The following is a 20655-nucleotide window of genomic DNA, read 5'->3' as shown; positions in this document are numbered from 1 at the left end:
ATACAAACTCCATCAAATTAGTTTTCGCAAGCTCCTTTCTCCAAAACACATGATTTTAGAAATGCTTTAAAAGTAGGTCTTGAGAATGTACTATAGATAAGCTTAGGGTTTAAGATTCACAATGCTTAAAACATGCTAAAAATTATTTGTAGTTCAAAAGTTTGAGCATGTTAATGGAAGTTAAAAGTCAAAAGATTTGAGTAGGAACCTAAAAAGATTTTTTTTTTAAAGTTTAATCAGAAATCAGGGCTCTTAGAAAGATAGGAACACTTAGCAAAACCTCGAGACCCGACAGTTGTATCTGGTAGACTGTGTACCAACATATGTCGTCTTAAAAATTGAGAGGTGCTAGCGATAAAGCCTGAAACCTGGAATCTGGTGGAGTTGCATCTGGTAGACTATGTACCAAAATATGCAGTCTGCTGACGAAATTGTTGGAGAGGCTCTTGCCCCCTGCATGTCTTGCACAGATTCGCTGTGGAGGGCATGCAAAAACACCGACACCGATCACCTTTCTTTCTTTGAGCAATAAGTGGTTATATTCCGGGCGGGTTGTAGAATGCCCCTGGTTCCTGCAACTACTGTTTGCAAGTTTTTCTTCCAGTTATTTCATTTTATCTGTGAGAATTTGGTGTTTCAGCATTCTGGTTGCTGCATATCTCCTGGATCCTCAGGCTGTTCGGACTCATTGATGGTTCAACAACATGCACTGCCCCCAGACCATGGATCTCTACCCTGCCAAGGATCACAATGCAAGATAACGAACAACCAACCACTGAATACCTCACCTCCTTGTTGATCCTCCAGAAATTGTTCTCTCTGAATGTTATTCTGGAAGCAGAGTCGTCTGATGGATCTTCCAGGTAGCATGGTTATCTATTGGATCTGTAGAAATACTGGTCCTGGCTTGGATGTTGCCCCCAGAGTAATGAGAGCGTCTGCCCCAGGCTCTGGTCCGCAATCGGGGATCTGTCTGGTTTTGGACGGTTTCAGGTGCTTGACTTTCAGGGACTACTCAAGTTTGGACGATCAAGTCCCCTCCTGGTACCCTGGTCTATGCAGGTAGTAGAGACTTAACGACATAGTATAATGTATGTTGAGCTTCTTCCCCGTCATTGTCGTACCACTACTGCACTGACTTCCACCTCAGTTACTAGTAGATATTGGAACAGTGGTTCTCCCGAATATGGTTTGCCACAAGAGCCTCTCTAGATGTATGGTCAGCACTATAGGTAGCCCTCCTGGGCCCTGAGTCTTCCTCCAGTCGCATAATAGCGATTGTCTTTGTTTGTACTTCCTCGAAGGTAATGCATGGGTACTTGGTTAGGTCCTTGTATAAATCTGAATCCTGGTGGAGTCCTTGGCGGAAGGCTTCGATAGCTGTGGCTATGTCACACCGGGGAATTGCTACTTTCTCCCTGTTGAACCTGTTCAGGAAATCTCGGGTAGTCTCCTCTGGTCCTTGCACTATTCGATACAGGTCGCTGGTTTGCTTTTCTGGTTTCCGGCTACTAGCGAACTGATGGTGGAAGGTGTTGACTAAGTCGGCGAAGCAGGCTATCCTCTTGTTGGGCAGGCTGACGAACCACTGCAAGGCTGCTCCGGACAACGTGGACCCGAACCCTTTGCACATACAAGCTTCCTTCAGGGACCCTGTTGCGTTTATCACCATCATCTTCTGCTTGTAATGGTTGATGTGATCGAGAGGATCCGTGGTCCCGTCGTAGAGTGTCATGGTTGGTGGTACGCATCCTTTGGGGACACCAACGAGGGCTATATCATCCACAAAAGGGGAGTCTGCGTAGCTATTGCGTCTTTGCCTTCTCTAAGGGTCGTGCTACGCCTGAATCCTCGTACATCGGTCCCTTAACTCCTGGTATCGCCGCTCCAATAAGCTACCCGTTCTGCAAGAGGGTTAGAGGGAGGCGGAAAAGAGCCAACGGTGTACCTCCGAACCAGGTTCCTCCCGGGAACCGATTGCATGTTTGACTCGCCAAAGATGTGGTGTGAATAATAGTTCCTGGTTGGCATTTTGGTGCTGTGAGAGGAGGTTCCTCCAAGCCAGGTTCCTCCGGAGAAATGATAGATTCTTTGGATTCATCACGTTAGTCTTTGGATCCTGAATTCCATCTTGTCGCTTTCTTTGACGGGTGTTCCTGCAAGAGATTGCAAGTTAGTCCCCGGCAAGCTATTAGACAAAGTACTACCTGGAGTCTGCTGCAGGCTGGGTGGTCGATCCAAATACAAGAACCCTAATCCGTTGGGCTCGATGGCTTCTCTGGGTGGTACTCCTTCGAGATCCAATCGGTGACCGATTCGACGAAATCTGCTGGAAAAATCCTCCACTAGTGGTTGAAACTGGGGCCTTAGAAGGTGGAGGTAGTGGAGCGGATCTTTGGCCTAGCCTGTGCCACCATTGCGATCCGTTCCCGAGATCCAGATTGTCCTTCCTCAAGCTTTCAATGGCCCGGTGCGGTATCCATTCCTTCTAGCACCACTTGCATTGGATCTGTGGCGAGGCTCCCGATTTCTTGGGAATTCCTCTTAATCTTGCCTCCCGGATCCGGGTCCTAGTAAGGACTTCACTCCTGCTTGGGCCGCTCTCCTGCTAGATTCCGTCACACTGGTGCTGCGATGCTTTAGGTACCTGCGGTGGCATGAAAGGTGGTGGCATGGCTTTGGGAGACACGCTGATGGGGACCATCCGGGCCAGCCGGTGACGCAGCCGATGGGTCCCGTGGATGCTTTGGAAGAGGCCTTCCACCGGAAGGTTGAGGGTGCTCCCGGTGCTGGACCATTCGAACGGCTCCAGGACATAGAGATGAATAAAATTGCGCTCGCGAAATTAGGTTATAGAGAATGATCACTATGCCCCACGGTGGGCGCCAAATTGTTTTGGTAAAAATTTACCTGTTAGTTGTTTCGATTAGTGAGTCAAAGTGACCGTCTATAACTACGAGCGAATTAAAGAATTACGGTGCAAAACAAAGTAAAAGACAATGAAAGAGAGATCGACACAAGGAGTTTTTGGTGACGCGAAAATCCGGTGTGGGAACAACCGCGGGGGGAGTCGGAATCCCGCCAATATTAGCACTATAATCGGAATATTTTAGCAAGTAAGGAAATAACAATGGTATTTTCTCTAGTAATTGACGGAAATAATTCTTAGGATGAAGATGATGTAGTCTTGTTGTTGTGTGTTGCCTTGGAATGGAATGTCTCTTGACTGAATTCGCTCTTCCTTTTATAGTTGCTGTTTTTAGGGTTCAGCTCCAGCAGGCTCCTCCGAATTTGTTTCCTAGATTCCGGGCGATTACCTCATTTTTAGGAGTCAAATATGCTGACCATTAACTCCTTTGACTATTGCTTTTACTCACATTAAGTGTGTTGTAAATCTCTTCTTAAATGCTCCACTAAATGCTCAACTAAATGCCTCTCTAAATGCTAGCCGTTATTTGACCAAATCCTCCATTAAACCCATATTATTCTCTCCAATCCCTATTTTTATGCTAGCCGTTATTGACTAACTCCCCAACTTTCTCCTCCTTTTAATGCTAATCTTTATTCCTCTCATATAGCTGCTTCCTCTAGGGTTTCGCTTCCTCAGGCTCCTCCGTAATGAGGCTCCTCCGGAATTAGGCTCCTCCAGGAATCAGGCTCCTCCAAAGTCAGGATCCTCCGGAATCAGGCTCCTCTAGAATCAGGCTCCTCCAAAGTCAGGATCATTCGGAATGAGGCTCTTCCAGAATCAGGCTCCTCTAGAATCAGGCTCCTCCGGAATGAGGCTCCTCCGGAATGAGGCTTTTCCAGAATCAGGCTCCTCCAGAGTCAGGCTCCTCCGGAATGAGGCTATTCCAGAATCAAGCTCTTCCAGAATCAGGGTCCTCGATTTCTATGTCCAGTCGCCCAAAAATAGGAAGTATGTGAGTTGACCCTTAAACCATCATATGACTCAGATTCGTCCACGACATTAATCCTCCCAAGCCTCGATTGTCCACTCGTTGCTTGCCACGTGTACCGATATGAAAATGTGAATTTTGCCCATAACAGCTACCTCGGATATTTAGTTCTCTATCTTATTTAAGGAAAGAAGGGTTAAAATTATTTTGGATTATTATGTTTTGATCATAACAAATTGAGAATTGTTTCTTTCAAAATTATTATTTTTTTGGTGCGATTTCTTTCAAAATTATGAATACTTGCATAGTCTCTATCATAACAATTATTAGTTACCAAATTGTGTTTAGGAAAATTGTTAGAATTCTATTATGAATAGGAAAGGGAATTAGGAATAGTTGCTAGTTTGCATAGCTAATACAAATACCCTTTGCAGCGGCCTTAATTGTTATGTTTTCAACACAATTACTTTGATCATAACAATTATTATACTTGCATAGTCGGTAGTTCCATGGAGATGAATGTTGAGCAAAAGATTAAAGGCGAAGTTAGAAGACGGAAGTGCAATACGAGCAATGCATCATTTGAAGACATTCCAGAAGATATTCAGATTGAAATCTTGTCAAGGTCATCATTCAAATCATTGTCAAGATGCAAGTGTGTTTCGAAACACTGGAATGATACATTAGCCATACAAACATTCTTGCTTAAACACTCTCGTTCGTATGATAAACATTCAAAACTTGGCTTCGTGGCACCCTTGAATAGTTGGAGAAGAGGCTCGGTTATCTCATTCGAGCTCAACGATGACAACACCCCAAAACAACCGAATCTCGGATCGAGGGGGCATAATGTATATTTCACTAATGATTTTCCTATGAACAATTATTATATGTCCAATATATGCAACGACCTAATTTGTCTCTTCAATCCATATTCAATGCGTGCCGGTCTTATGAACTTAAAAACCCGGGAGTTTACACATCTTCCTACAAGAACTATCAAGTCTGAGGAACTTTTCAAATCTTGGTATGCATTAGGGTTTGATCCTGTACATAAGGTATTCAAAGTTCGAGTATTATTTACTAAGTACAACCAAGGCCGCGATATTGACTGTTGGATCGAAATATTGGAACCCAACAGACTACAAATGTTTACCTAGTTCACTGATTAAGAAGTCGCCGCCTTTGTGGATTACCATCAATAGCATTTGTCTTGATGGGGTGATTTATTGGGTTCCTAACTATGCAATCGACAATGTTATTGTGCTAACGGTTGTTGCTTTTGATTTGAATCGCGAGGTGTTCAGAGAATATGACCATGTGACGACACCCATGAGCGATAAGCTATTCAGATTCTATCTGACATCTTTGAAAGAGCGCCCAACTCTGTTCATTTGGAAGATTAAAAGTGATGACACTCAAGAGGTAGAACAATGGACATTATTTAACCATAAAAATCCGAATGCGGCTTGGAAAATGAGGAATATTACTAGTCATAATTTTCCAATAATGGTACCTCAAAGTTTAGATGAGATATCTCAAAAAGCTGTTGCAGGTGGTAGCACCCTGCTACAATTTTCTATATGGATTAATTCCGAGTGTTCTTGGTATTTATGGTATGATCTTGAGAAGTTCGCCTTAGAATAATACTCCGTGTATTTCTGAGATATATACTCTTATATTGTTCTCATTTGACTTTGATAGTCAACAAGTAAAACTTCGATAATTTATTGGAAAATTATGACTAGCTACTTCTGTAATACCATTACCTGCAGATGCAACAATTCAATTTATCAGTATTGCTGACGGCTTCCGAGATTTTAGTTTAAAAACTTTGTTAATGTAATGATTTATGGAGTATCTTCTTAGATTGTAATGCTGTTAATCTGTAATACAATGCAATCATGATTTATGGAGTATCTTCTTAGTTTAAAAACTATGTTGCATATTCGACATTAACCCGAATCATAAATTCTTGCTGCTGCAAGAGGAAATTACTAGATTGAAAGGAGCTTTGTCTAAGTGTACACAAACTTTACCTTCAACAGAAACAAATGTTAAATTAGTTTCAAAGTAACACTATTTTGATGTTAAATTGTTTTGTAAATAATCTCAAATGAAAAAAAGTTCTGTAATTTGACCTGTTAAATGGGTTGGACGGGCGGGTTATAGGTTGGGTAATTTTGAGTTCTGGTAGAATTCGAGTTGGGTGTCAATAAAATAGGGGTCAAGTTTATACGGGTTTCGAGTTGAGATAGGGTCAAAAACGGATAGATCAACGACTTTTAGTTTTCTCCGATTTGTTTACAACTTTCTTTTACATAATTTACCATGACTTTTTTGAGTTTGAGTTGAAAAATACGGGTTATTTTGGATTATTGTCAGGTCGAGTCAGTTTTTGACAGGTCTACTTCTGATATTTAGTTTTCTATCTAATTTAAGGAAAGATTGCTCTGCGTCAAGATACTATCAATTCTAATTTAAAGAAAATTGTTAAAATTCTAATAGGATTAAGAAAGGGAATTGCTAGTACAAATACTCTTTGAAGCCGGCTTGTTTTGGACACAATTACTTTTATCATAGCAAATTTAATCTTGTTTCTTTCATAATTATGAATACTTGCATAGTCGATAGTTCCATGGAGATGAATGTTGAGCAAAAGATTCAAGGCGAAGTTACAAGACGGGAGTGCAATACGAGTGATGTATCATTTGTAGACATTCCTGAAGAAATTCAACTCGATATCTTGTCAAGGCTGCCACCCAAGTCATTGTCAAGGTGCCGTATGTTTCAAACACTTTGGAATGATACATTAACCATACATGCATTCTTGGTTAAACACTCTCGTTCGTATGATAAACATTCAAAACTTGCCTATGTGGTACGCTTTAGTAATTGGAGAAAAGGCTCGGTTATCTCATTCGACCTCAACGATGACAACACCCCTAAAGCAGTGGCTCTCCGGTCGAGGCCGGACGTATATTTCGCTGATTTTCCTATGACTAATTATTTTCACATGTCCAATATATGCAACGACCTAATTTGTCTCTTTGATAGAGATTCAACGTTTGCCGGTCTTATAAACATAAAAACCCGGGATTTTATCCGTCTTCCAGCAATAACTATCAAGTCCGAGGGTCCTTTCAGACTTTGGTATGCATTAGGGTTTGATCATGTACATAAGGTATTCAAAGTTTTGAGTATTATTTACGAAAGCACAATCAAAGAGGGTACTACAACCAGGGCCGCGATATTGACCGTTGGATCGAAACATTGGAACCCAATAAACTACAAGTGTTTACCTAGTTCATAAAAATACAATCGATAATGTTAGTGATTTATTGGGTTCATAAAAATACAATCATCAATAGCCTTTGTTTAGATGAAGTGATTTATTGGGTTCATAAAAATACAATCGATAATGTTAGTGTGCTAACCGTTGGTTCTTTTGATTTGAATCGTGAGGCGTTCAGAGATACCGAGCTTGTCACGACACCCATGAAAGACGGGACATTCAGATACTATTTGACATTTTTGAAAGAGTGCCCAACTCTGTTTATTTGCAAGATGAAAAATTATTACACTGGAGAGGTAGAAGTTGAACAATGGACATTATTTAACCATAAAAATCCGAATGCGGCTTGGAAGAAGAGGATTTTTACTACTACTGATTTTCCCAAAGGGGTAAATTACGGTTATTATGGGATCCCTGTTGCAGGTGGTAGCACCGTGATACAATATTCTAAATCGATTGATTCCAATCACGAGTGTTCTTGGTATTTATCGCATGATCTTGAGAATTTCGCCGTAGAGTAGCATGTAATAGTTTTCAGGAGTATTCCAAATTTAAAGAATCAGACCGATGTTTTTAATTTGACAGCATCATGATTCGTGCTGATAATGATTTATCTTATTAGATTGAACTTTTTAATATGAGACAACAATCATTCAATGCAATTTCAATTCAATTTTCATTATGTTTTATTCAGATGTTTGTGTGGCTAACACAAGGTAAAAAATGTGTACATTCGATTCCTTATCTCACACTTGCTCAAAAATTGATATTGATGTACTCATTTCATAATAAAATAAAATATAATAAGAAAACAAGAGTTAGCTTAAGTGATAAGATCTCTCTTACCCCAACTTCATGGTTGAGGGTTCGATTCTCACGCGCCACACATCTGTGGCGCTCATCTGAACCCAAAAATAATAAAATAAAATAAATTCTCCAAAAAAGTAGGGAATTAAGTTTCAGAATCACGCATCTTATTCTACTATAAGAATGCATGGAGAATATTAAGAGGGATACCTCCGTGTTAAGGAAGACTAACTGATTTTCCGAAAAGAACAATTAATATGAAGACATGAATGACTGACCAACATTTGCTGAAAACACAGGTTCAGACAAAAATGACCTTACAGAAAAGAGTTGACATACACCGAAATGAGAGAAACCGCATTGTTGAATCCGCCATCCTACATGAAAATTTCTCGAGCCATGCGCAGTTGGATCGTGCAAGCGTTGTCGCTTCACTTTCTCTTCAAGGTTTCAGTCACGTACAATCGTTCTATATGCTGAAAACATTGATGGACAAAACATACAGTAGAGCATCTTGTCCTCCACATAATGCACTTAATTTTTGCTAGAATTGTTTCGAGATGTATGTGCTAATACTTGATTGGACCTTCCAAACTCCCAGTTGCAAACTGAATATAAAGCAATAAAGTGAAATAGTCAAGCAACGAAAACCCTACAAACAACCAAACTCGGAATTAACATTTCCACTTCAAAGAACCCAAATCCTCGACAATTCTCAAGGAATTCGAGGGTCTAACTCAACCCTTTGATGACGGGTAAGATCATTTTAAAGCCGGAAACATTTTGATAGCAATAGTCTATAGATGATAAAGACGATCTAGTTTAAAAGATTCAAAGATACCTGTTGAACAATGGGATTTGTTGATGAGCTAAACTCATGCGTCAATCCTTCCCATACAATCTCTCCCTCGTAAAGAAAGATCAATCTGAACCAATCGAAATACTCTATTATGTGAATGAAATTACATCGTTTCAACTCTGTGCAAAGTGATTGGTCAAAAAAATAATTACCTATCAACAGCTCTGCGGATGGTACTGTGCTGGTGAGTAACAACTACATAAGATGCCACGTTCCCAGGCTTCCCATCAGCGTCTTCTCCTTTTAAATGAACTGAACGAATAAGATCTTCAACTACGGTTGATGCAATTGGGTCAAGTCCAGCTGTTGGTTCATCATACAAGAGAACCTGCCATGGGTAGTCCAAAAGAAGCCAATCAGAACCTTAGTCCCAAATGCTTTGGGGTCGTAAACATGAATCATCATCTGAAACCATCTAAGGTATCCAATAGGGCTCCACAATATAGTATATACGGGAATTTAAGTAAAAAAAGTGGAAAGAACATATTAGTTGAAAGGGTAGAATAAAAAATGGAGAAAATAAGATGATAAGTAAACCAAGTTTTATTTTTAAAATAAAAATGTAAAATAAAATAAAAGGGAAAAGTTGAAAAAGTAGAATTAATGAAAAGAAATATAATGGGAAAGGAAATGGAGGGAAAGGAAAGGAAAGGGATTACCCCAAATATGCTAAGTGTTTGGTATGAATACAATGGGAAAAGGAATCATCTTCAACCACCACCCTAAAAAGTCAAACCCGATATCCACCACCGCCACCTCCTCCCACCACCATCGAAAACCCATCAAGCACCAACACCAAACACCACATCCTCCCTAGGAAAACCCACTCCCATCCCGGAAACAGCCTCCCCCACCCCGAAAAACACCAGATGTGGTGTTTTTCGGGGCAGGGGAGGGTTTTTCTGAGGTTATTGGAGGAAATAGCCGGATCTGGTAGCCTGCCGGTAACGGTGGTGGGATCACCGTCTCGCCGGCGTGATTAAAGGCAGGTCGCTGGCGGCCGATGGTACTGAACTCGCCGGTGTGATAGTGGAGGTCGCCAGCGTGAAGTGAATAGGTGGTTCATTAGGGTGTGGTTGTTGATGGTTGGTAGGTTGGGGTCTTGGGGATGGTGGGATGAAGGGGGGAAGGGAATGGGAAAACCTTGGGATGGGGGGAATGAGTGTAGATGAATTATGAGTAATGGAGAGGGGAAAGGGAACGATTAAATCACTCAAACACTCACAAAGCGATGGAAGTGTTTGATTCCCTTTTCCTTTCTTAACACCCCCTAAATAATGTGAGAAATCACCAAATGCCCCCTAAATATAACATGTGAGAAATCAAACTCCACGCATCAAAAAGATAACACCACACATCCACAGCCATACATATGATGATTATACACACGACAATTTATCATGAACTAGTTACTGACAAATCTAAAATAATAAATCGCACCTCAGGCTCCACAGCGTTCTTTGTGGTGTCAAATATGATTGAACGAGCCAAAGCAACTTCATTCTCCTTAATACTTGTGTAGGCTCGCTTCATACAAGAATTTGTGATTGTTTATAATATTTAGTTCTCTATTAATTTTAGGAGAGTATTGTTTTGCGGTATATATATAGATAATAACAGAATTATCGGTTTCTGAATTGTGTTAGAATAATTAACGAAAGAGGTAGAATTCTAAAAGAACTAGGACAGGGAAATAGGATACAAATAGCCAAATACCCTTTGTGGCTTTCTTAATTATAAGTTTCGAGTTCTGTTTCTTTTAATGTTCTGTTGCGGTTTTGATTGAACAAAAACCGTGTTAATTAGTTAAGTGATCTTGTGAGTTGAATTCTTGTTACTAGCATATACGAGTAGTTGATATAGTTCCATGGAGTTGATTGTAGAGCAAAAGATTGAAAGTGGAGATGAAAGACGGGAGTACGATACGAGTGATGATTTAAATGCAGACATTCCTGAAGAAATTCATATTGAAATCCTGTCGAGGCTGCCTCCCGAGTCATTGTCAAGATGCAAGTGTGTTTCGAAACACTGGAATGATACATTAACCATACAAGCATTCTTGGTTAAACACTCTCGTTCGTATGATAAACATTCAAAACTTGCTTTTGTGGCACGCTCGATCACTTGGGGGAACGAGTCGGTTTTGTCATTCGAGCTCAATGATGACAACACCCCGAAAACAACGATTATGACTGTGAACGGGAGTTGGATCAGACTGCAGGATGTACATTTGTCTTCTTTTCTTACGCGTGATCATTTTTACATGTCCAATATATGCAACGACCTCATTTGTCTCTATATTCCATCCTCAGCGTGTGTGTCTTTTAAATATTAATACTCAGGATTTTATCCGTCTTCCTACAATAACTAGGAAGTCTGATATGAGTGCTTTCAGATCTTGGAATGCATTAGGGTTTGATCCAGTACTTAAGATATTCAAAGTTCTGAGTATTATTCACGGAAGCACAAGCAAAAATTGTACTAGAACCATGGCCGCGATATTGACTGTTGGATCGAAATATTGGAAGCCAATAGAGGATGAAGGTTTACCTGGTTCGGTGATCAAGAAATTGCCGTGGTGGACTAGCACCAATACCCTTTGTCACGACGGAGTGATTTATTGGGTCCATGAAAATACATTAAATAATGTTATCGTGCTAACCGTTGTTGCTTTTGATTTGAATCGTGAGGTGTCCAGACAATACGAGCTTGTCAGGACACCCATGAGAGATAGGATATTCGAATACTATTTGACATCTTTGAAAGAGTGCCCGACTCTGTTTATTTGGAAGACGAAAAGTGATGTAGAACAATGGACATTATTTAACCATAAAAATCCGAATGCGGCTTGGAAAATGAGAAATTTAACTAATCATAATATTCCTATAATGGTACCTTACCCTTATCATGGGATAACTAGTGCAGGAGGTAGCATCCTGCTACTACAATGTCATGGATCGACTAATTCCGGATGTTCTTTGTATTCGTCCTGCGATCTTGAGAATTTCGCTTTAAAGTAACATGCTATAGTTTTCATGTAGTGTATCATTTTGCGGTGTTTCTTTTTGCCTCAATGAATGTTGGGCTTCGAGATTTTACGGTTTCTTGATTTTTTCGAGTTTTTCATACATGATACATGAGACAGTTAAATTATCGAACGCTGGCTGGCGACTTTCGAGATTTTAGTTTTATAAACTTTGTTAATTACAGTAGTGATTTATTTTCTTAGATTGTAAATTGTAATGGTCAGAATTCTTGGATCAGCCTTCTATAGATAACAGAAAACAGTCAGATTATATTGTCGGAATGTCCCCATTATCAAGAATATGCCATCACACAATAGAATTATTGTCAAATAATTCTCCATATCTTTTGTATATATTTAGCATATCATATCTTATATATTAGGTAGCTTAATATTGTAATCATATCTTTTATATATGTTCATATCTTAGGTTGTAACTATAAGTAGCCTTGCCCCGTAACTCCTTTCTTATGCAATCAATAATATACATTATTTACACCCATTTGATGTTGATGGTCAACAAGGTAAACATTCATACTCAATTGCTACCACACCCTTTGCTTCGATCACTAATACTCAGAATCTTGATTACCTTATTTACAGGATCAAACCCCAATGCATACCAATTATCTAACTCAATCCTAGTCATCTTTCCGGTATATTAATTTTTCCGGTGAGAAAATGGCCTGAAAATCTATAGTTGGGCTTAATTGCACATTATGTATAACTTATGGGGTTAATTTGCACCTGTCGAAAGTTGTGGGCTAATTTGCACGTAATGTCAAACGTATGGGGCTTATTTGCCACTTTCCTGATTTGATTTGTCACGTCGGGTTTTCTACAAATTTGAATGTATGATGTTTATTTGATAATAATTGTCCAATTTTAGGAAAGTGTTGTTTAGCGTTATATAGGATATAATAACAAAACTATATTTCCGATAATTCCGAATTGTGTTAGAATAATTAAGGTAAGTAGTTAGAATCCTCAAAGGACTAGGAAAGGGAATTAGGATACTGTTGTAATACGGTCTCCTTGCCAATACCTAGTACAAATACCCTTTTTGGCTGCCTTAATTTGAGTATTGTCGCTTTTCGTATCCTTTCGCGGTCATGATGGAAATAGCAACCGTCTTAGTTAAATTATCTTGCGAGTTTTACAACCGTCTTAGTCGAGTGATCTTGCGAGGTTTAACGTTTAATGTGAGTGATGTATCATCTGCAGACTTAACCATACAAGCATTCTTGCTTAAACACTCTCGTTCATATGATAAACATTCAGAACTTGCCTTTGTGGCACTGGCACTGGAAAACAATACGGTTTCGAGATGGAACAAAATTATCTCATTCGACCTGACTGATAATAGTTTCATAGGCGTCGGGAGAGAGGAGGTATTAATAGGGTATCAGGAATATTTCAGTCATCGTCTCACGGCCGGGGATTATTGTTACAACTCGAATATATGCAATGACCTCGTTTGTCTTTTTAATAACTCTTCAAAGAGTGTCGGTCTTTTAAACGTAAGAACTCAGGATTATATCCGTCTTCCAGCAATGACTATGGATGAGTATATGGATCCATTAATGAGATTTTGGTATGCATTAGGGTTTGATCCTGTAAATAAGGTATTCAAGATTCTGAGTATTAATGATCGAAGCAAAGGGTGTGGGACCAAGGCCGGGATATTGACTCTTGGATCGAGAAATTGGAAACCAATTGAGTATGAATGTTTACCTTGTTCAGTGACGGAGGACGCGATTTATTGGAGTAGCAACAATAGCTTTTGTCTTGATGGAGTGATTTATTGGATCAATGAAACTAAAATTGATCAAAATGCTATTATGTTAACCGTTGTTGCTTTTGATCTGAATCACGAGACGTTCAGAGATTACGAGCTGTTTGCCGAGGATGTTGGGACATTCAAGTACTATTTGACATCCTTGAAAGGGTGCCCGACTCTGTTCGTTTGGAAGGAAGGAAGTGATGAGATACAACAGTTTACATTGTTTAACCATAAAAATCCGAATGTTACTTGGAATTGGAGGCGTTTTATTGCACATGGTTTTCTCAAAAACTTGAATTACGGCAGTCGTTGGAATTGTGTTGCAGGAGGTAGCATCCTGCTACGTCAGGTACGGCGTAATGAAGTTTCGCTTGGAGGTTTCGTAAATGTCCCAAAGGATGTGTCTTGGTCTCCGTATAAATTGTATGATCTTGAGAAATTCGCCTTAGAGTAACACTTTGTATCTCTTATATTGTCCTCATTTGACTTTAATGGTCAACAACGTAAAACTTCGATAATTTATTTCTTAGTATCAAGTAAGTCCTATATCAACGTGGCAGGTCGAAAGTTATGGTTTATCGGTTTTTATATTTATGCATGTCAATCATATTAATCATATACTCCGGAACTAGAGTTTGCTTTATTAGCGCCTTTATATCAACCAAGTATAGGCAAACTATCAGACGCACGGCAATGTTAATCAAATATTGGTCGTATAGGCTGGACGTGGGCTATTTTGGGCACGGCGTCACCATAGACCAACATGTTATAGTTTTCATGTATATCAATATAGTGTTTCCATTTGTCTAATTAAGTGAATGTTAGGCTTTGAAGATAATTTTTGAGAAGAGATCGGCGAATAAAGTAGTGGACGCCATTGCTAAATTTGCCATCAAAGACTAGCTCTTGTAATGGGAGCTTCATTTGGGCGCATGCCCCTTTATTTGAAATGGACTTTTGTAATTTAGACTTTATTTTGGCTAGTACGCCACTTTCTCCCGACCCGCCCCCATTATGTATTTGAACTTCTTTCTTTCCCTTTAATTTAAGTACTTCCGACAAAAAAAATGTTGTATTCTTGATTACGGTTCCACGATTGTTTTTTTTTCCGTAAATACGGTTCCCCGATTGTTATTGTTGAATTATCTATCCTTAACAAAAGAAATTGTTACCATCACCGAGAATTCGATCAGATCATTAAGTGACAGGTTAACTTGCTACTATATACCTACAGATGGAACAATTAAATTATCACTGCTAGCTAGGTAGCACTAAAACGGACATGGACACGAATACGGACACGACATGGACACGTGACACGTCATCCCATAAAATGTAGGACACGACACATGTTTAAATTTAATATATTTTATAGCTATAAATGTCCGCTTTTTATTTTGTGAAGGCAAAACTTGGCCTTGACTATACTTCATTTTCATTTTGCCATCCTAACACATCTTTTAATTAATCTCTTTCGATAGCTCATTTCTCGTTTAAAGAATATCATTCACCCCAAATGATGTTCGAATTATCGAATACCACGTACACGCGTCGGACACGTGCCCAAATACCATGGACACGCGTCGAACACGTGCCATAATAAATGACGAAAGTTAGACACGGTTTTATAGGTGTCCAACACGTTTAGACGTGTGTCGGGGTTCCACACGACGGTGTTGGATACGAGACGACTGATTAGGCGGAGTGTTCGTGCTACCTAAATTATCAGTAGAGTGCTGATGGCTTCCGAGATTTTTGTAATAGCATTACATGCATGTATGAGACATTGAAACATTTACCTTATCAGAAGATTCTGTTCTTTAGTTCTGGATTAGGATGAATGTGAAGTAGTAGTTATTTGATGCAATTTTCGATACAATATTTATTATGGATCGATCTAAAATAGACTCGAAGGGCAAGGCTATGAACATCCGCCCCCTAAAATAGACTCTAAGAGCTTAATAATTATCGGGTCATTAATTTAATCGGGTCAATACGATCAGGTTGTCATCGGGTCGGATTCGTGTCACCGCTTATCGGGTTGTGTCGTGTCGATTTCAGGTCGCATTATCCTCGAGATTCTACCGGTCGGGTTTGCTCGAGGTTCAGTCGGGCGGACTTGCCACTCTAGCTAGCAGTAACAAGCAAATCTCGAGAGATTGTACACTAATGAAACTAGGAAAGAAATAAGTGATGAGATAAACACAATAATATAATATAATTATTATATAAAAAGATACGGAGTATATAACTATATATGATAGAATTTTCAAGTGACAATTTCATTAAATACTTCGTGGCTGCCTTAATCGTATATAACAAAAGTTCTGAGTAATTGTTCCTTTCTGGTTCTTTCGCGGTTTTGATCGAATAACAGCGATCTTGTGAGTTGAAATATGGATGCTTGCAAAGTTGATAGTTCCATGGAGGTCGATGTAGAGCAAAAGATTGAAGGCGGATTAAAAAGACGGAATTCCAATACGGGTGATGCATCAAATGCAGACATTCCTGAAGAAATTCAGATTGATATCTTGTCGCGGCTGCCACCAGAGTCATTGTCGAGATTCAAGCGTGTTTCCAAACACTGGTATACTACTTTAACAATACAAGCATTCTTGATTAGACACTCTCTTTCGTATGATAAACATCCTAAACTTGGGTTTGCGTTACGCTCGAGATTTTGTAGAAAAAAATCGATTATCTCGTTTGAGCTCAACGATGACAATACCCCCAAAACAACTGGCTCTCTTGTGAGAGTGAAGGATGTATATTTCATTGATTTTCTTATCAATTATTATTCTTTCATGTCCAATATATGCAACGACCTAATTTGTCTCGTTAGAAATAGGCCATTTTCATCGAGTTTCAGTCTATTAAACATAAAAACCCGGGAATTTACCCAGCTTCCTGCAATAACTAACAAGTCTATGCTCATATCTCGGACTGCATTAGGGTTTGATCCTGTACATAAGGTATTCAAAGTTCTTTGTGTTATTCACAAAAGAGAAAACGAAGATTATGCTATAAGCATGGTCGCGGTATTGACAGTCGGATCAAAATATTGGAACCCGATAGAGTATCAAAGTTTACCTAGTTCATTGACCAACAACATTTTTTGGTTTTGGAAAGAGAGCGTTTGTGTTAATGGGGTGATCTATTGGGTCCTTGAAACTACAATCAATAATTTTAATGTGCTAACCGTTGTTGCGTTTGATTTGAGTCGGGAGGCGTTTAGAGATATCGAGCTTGTCACGAGGCACGCGAGAGGTACTATATTAAGATACTATTTGACATCTTTGAAAGAGCGTCCAACTCTATTGATTTGGAAGATTAATAAAGATGACGACACTGAAGAGGTAGAACAATGGACATTATTCGACCATAAAAATCCAAATGCAGCTTGGAAAAGGAGGAATTTTACCTATCATAATTTTCCCATTACGGTGTGTTACGGCTCTTATGATATACCTGCTGCAGGTGGTAGCACCCTGCTACAATATTCAGCATCAATTGATTCCAAGTGTTCTTATTATGTATCGTATGATCTTGAGAATTTCGCCATAGAGTAACATGTTATAGTTTTAATTTGCCTATGTGAATGATATAGGCTTCGAGATTTTGTTATGGTAAATTTATCGGTGTTTGTTAGATCGATGCACTTCACAAACATTGTGTTATGGAGTTCTCTAATTAGACCAGTCAGACGGGCGAATTACAAGTTAGGTAATTTCGGGTTCTGGTAGAATACATATAGTGTCGATAAAATACAGGTCAAGTTTATACAGGTTTCGAGTCAAGATAGGGTCAAAAACGGGTAGATCAATGACGTTTTTCTCCATTCAATTACAACTTCCTTCTAAAAAATTTTAATATTTTAAATGATAAAAACTTACCATGACTTTTTCGAATCTGGGTTGAACAATACGGGTTATTTTGGATTATTGTTAGGTCGTGTCAGATTTTGACAAGTCTACCTCTGATATTTAGTTCTCTATCTTATTATTATTATTATGTTTTGATCATAACAAACTGAGTATTGTTTCTTTCAAAATTATGAATACTTGCATAGTCTCTATCATAACAAATATTAGTTTCCGAATTGTGTTTAGGAAAATTGTTAGAATTCTATCATGATTAGGAAAGGGAATTAGGAATAGTTGCATAGTTGCATAGCTAATACAAATACCCTTTGCATAGCTAACAATTATTAGTTTCCGGATGCTTGCATAGTCGGTAGTTCCATGGAGATGAATGTTGAGCAAAAGATTAAAGGCAACGTTAGAAGACGGAATTGCAATACGAGTGATGCATCATTTGTAGACATTCCTGAAGAAATTCAGATTGATATTTTGTCACGGTTGACACCGAAATCATTGTTAAGATGCAGGTTTGTTTCAAACACCGGAATGATACATTAACCATAAAAACATTCTTGCTTAAACACTCTCGTTCGTCTGATAAACATTCAAAACTTGGCTTCGTGGCACCCTTGAATAGTTGGAGAAAAGGCTCGGTTATCTCATTCGACCTCAACGATGACAACACCCCCAAAACAACTGAATTTCGGATCAGAGCGAATGATGTATATTTCACTGATGATTTTCCTATGAACAATTATTATATGTCCAATATATGCAACGACCTAATTTGTCTCTTCAATCCATATTCAATGCGTTCCGGTCTTATAAACTTAAAAACCCGAGATTTTACCCATCTTCCTACAATAACTATGAAGTCTGAGGAACTTTTCAAATCTTGGTATGTATTAGGATTTGATCCTGTACATAAGGTATTCAAAGTTCTGAGTATTATTTACGGAAGTACAACCAAGGCCGCGATATTGACCGTTGGATCGAAATATTGGAACCCAATAGACTACAAATATTTACCTAGTTCACTGATCAAGAAGTCGCCGCCTTTGTGGATTACCATCAATAGCATTTGTCTTGATGGGGTGATTTATTGGGTTCCTAACTATGCAATCGATAATCTTATTGTGCTAACTGTTGTTGCTTTTGATTTGAATCGTGAGGTGTTCAAAGAATATGAGCATGTGACGACACCCATGAGCGATAAGCTATTTAGATTCTATTTGACATCTTTGAAAGAGCGCCCAACTCTGTTCATTTGGAAGATTAAAAGTGATGACACTCAAGAGGTAGAACAATGGACATTATTTAACCATAAAAATCCGAATGCGGCTTGGAAAATGAGGAATATTACTAGTCATAATTTTCCAATAATGGTACCTCAAAGTTTAGATGAGATATCTCAAAAAGCTGTTGCAGGTGGTAGCACCCTGCTACAATTTTCGATATGGATTAATTCCGAGTGTTCTTGGTATTTATGGTATGATCTTGAGAAGTTCGCCTTAGAATAATACTCCGTGTATATATCCTCTTTTATTTTTCTCATTTGACTTTTATAGTCAACAAGTAAAACATCGATAATTAATTTCTATGTATCGAGTAAGTCCTAGGTCTTTCAAATTGGTTCAAGGTACAATTATTGGAAAATTATGACTAGCTACTGTAATACCATTACCTGCAGATGCAACAATTCAATTCAATTATCAGTAGTGCTGACGGCTTCCGAGATTTTAGTTTAAAAACTTTGTTAGAGTACACAAACTTTAGCTTCGTCTCCAACAGAAACAAATGTTGCTGTTGTCAGTTCAATCTAAAAGCCGATGTCCTGGACAGCGGCTACAGGGTGGGCAGGGACCGTAATTTGTGCGAAAGCCGCTATCGCCTTTGAATAAACACGCCAAAAAAAAAATTAAAAAACTGACTCTATTTTGATGTTAAATTGTTTTGTAAATAATCCCTAATGAAAAAAAGGTTCTCTAATTTGACATGTTAAATGGGTTGGAGGGGCGGGTTATAGGTTGGGTAATTTTGAGTTCTGGTAGAATTCGAGTTGGGTGTCGATAAAATAGGGGTCAAGTTTATACGGGTTTCGAGTTGAGATAGGGTCAAAAACGGATAGATCAACGACTTTTAATTTTCTCCGATTTGTTTATAACTTTCTTTTACATAATTTACCATGACTTTTTCGAGTTTGAGTTGAAAAATACGGGTTATTTTGGATTATTGTCGGAGTCGAGTCGATTTTGACAGTCTACTTCTGATATTTAGTTTTCTATCTAATTTAAGGAAAGATTGCTCTGCGTCAAGATACTATCAATTCTAATTTAAAGAAAATTGTTAAAATTCTAATAGGATTAAGAAAGGGAATTGCTAGTACAAATACTCTTTGAAGCCGGCTTGTTTTGGACACAATTACTTTTATCATAGCAAATTTAATCTTGTTTCTTTCATAATTATGAATACTTGCATAGTCGATAGTTCCATGGAGATGAATGTTGAGCATAAAGTTCAAGGCGAAGTTACAAGACAGGAGTGCAATACGAGTGATGTATCAAATGCGGACATTCTGAAGAAATTCAACTCGATATCTTGTCAAGGCTGCCACCCAAGTCATTGTCAAAGTGCCGTATGTTTCAAACACTGGAATGATACGTTAACCATACAAGCATTCTTGGTTAAACACTCTCGTTCGTATGATAAACATTCAAAACTTGCCTACGTGGCACGCTTTAGTAATTGGAGAAAAGGCTCGGTTATCTCATTCGACCTCAACGATGACAACACCCCTAAAACAGCTGGCTCTCTGGTCAGAGGGCGGGACGTATATTTCGATGATTTTCCTATGACTAATTATTTTTACATGTCCAATATATGCAAGGACCTAATTTGTCTCTTCGATAGAGATTCAACGTTTGCCGGTCTTATAAACATAAAAACTCGGGATTTTATCCGTCTTCCAACAATAACTATCAAGTCCAAGGGTCCTTTCAGACTTTGGTATGCATTAGGGTTTGATCCTGTACATAAGGTATTCAAAGTTTTGAGTATTATTTACGAAAGCACAAGGAAAGAGGGTACTACAACCAGGGCCGCGATATTGACCGTTGGATTGAAACAT

The 20655-nt window shown here is 38.8% G+C and overlaps 2 protein-coding genes across 2 annotated transcripts; one reads left to right on the top strand and one right to left on the bottom strand.

The window, feature by feature from the left end:
- Positions 1-8193: 8193 nt before the first annotated feature.
- Positions 8194-10393, bottom strand: LOC141594538 (protein TRIGALACTOSYLDIACYLGLYCEROL 3, chloroplastic-like). Its single transcript, XM_074414549.1, has 4 exons — positions 10301-10393; positions 9013-9188; positions 8843-8927; positions 8194-8609 (listed from the first exon to the last, which is right to left on the bottom strand). The coding sequence occupies exons 1-4, from the start codon at positions 10391-10393 to the stop codon at positions 8571-8573; spliced, it is 393 nt and encodes a 130-aa protein (XP_074270650.1). The 3' UTR covers positions 8194-8570.
- Positions 10394-16064: 5671 nt separating this feature from the next.
- Positions 16065-17237, top strand: LOC141594537 (putative F-box protein At1g60370). The gene has a single exon (XM_074414547.1). It carries the CDS (start codon positions 16065-16067, stop codon positions 17235-17237), a length of 1173 nt encoding a protein of 390 aa, XP_074270648.1.
- Positions 17238-20655: the final 3418 nt, after the last annotated feature.

The sequence above is a fragment of the Silene latifolia genome, chromosome 8 (assembly GCF_048544455.1).
Source record: "Silene latifolia isolate original U9 population chromosome 8, ASM4854445v1, whole genome shotgun sequence".
In the NCBI taxonomy this organism is placed as follows: Eukaryota; Viridiplantae; Streptophyta; class Magnoliopsida; order Caryophyllales; family Caryophyllaceae; genus Silene; species Silene latifolia.
This window is presented reverse-complemented; position numbering and strand designations above follow the sequence as displayed.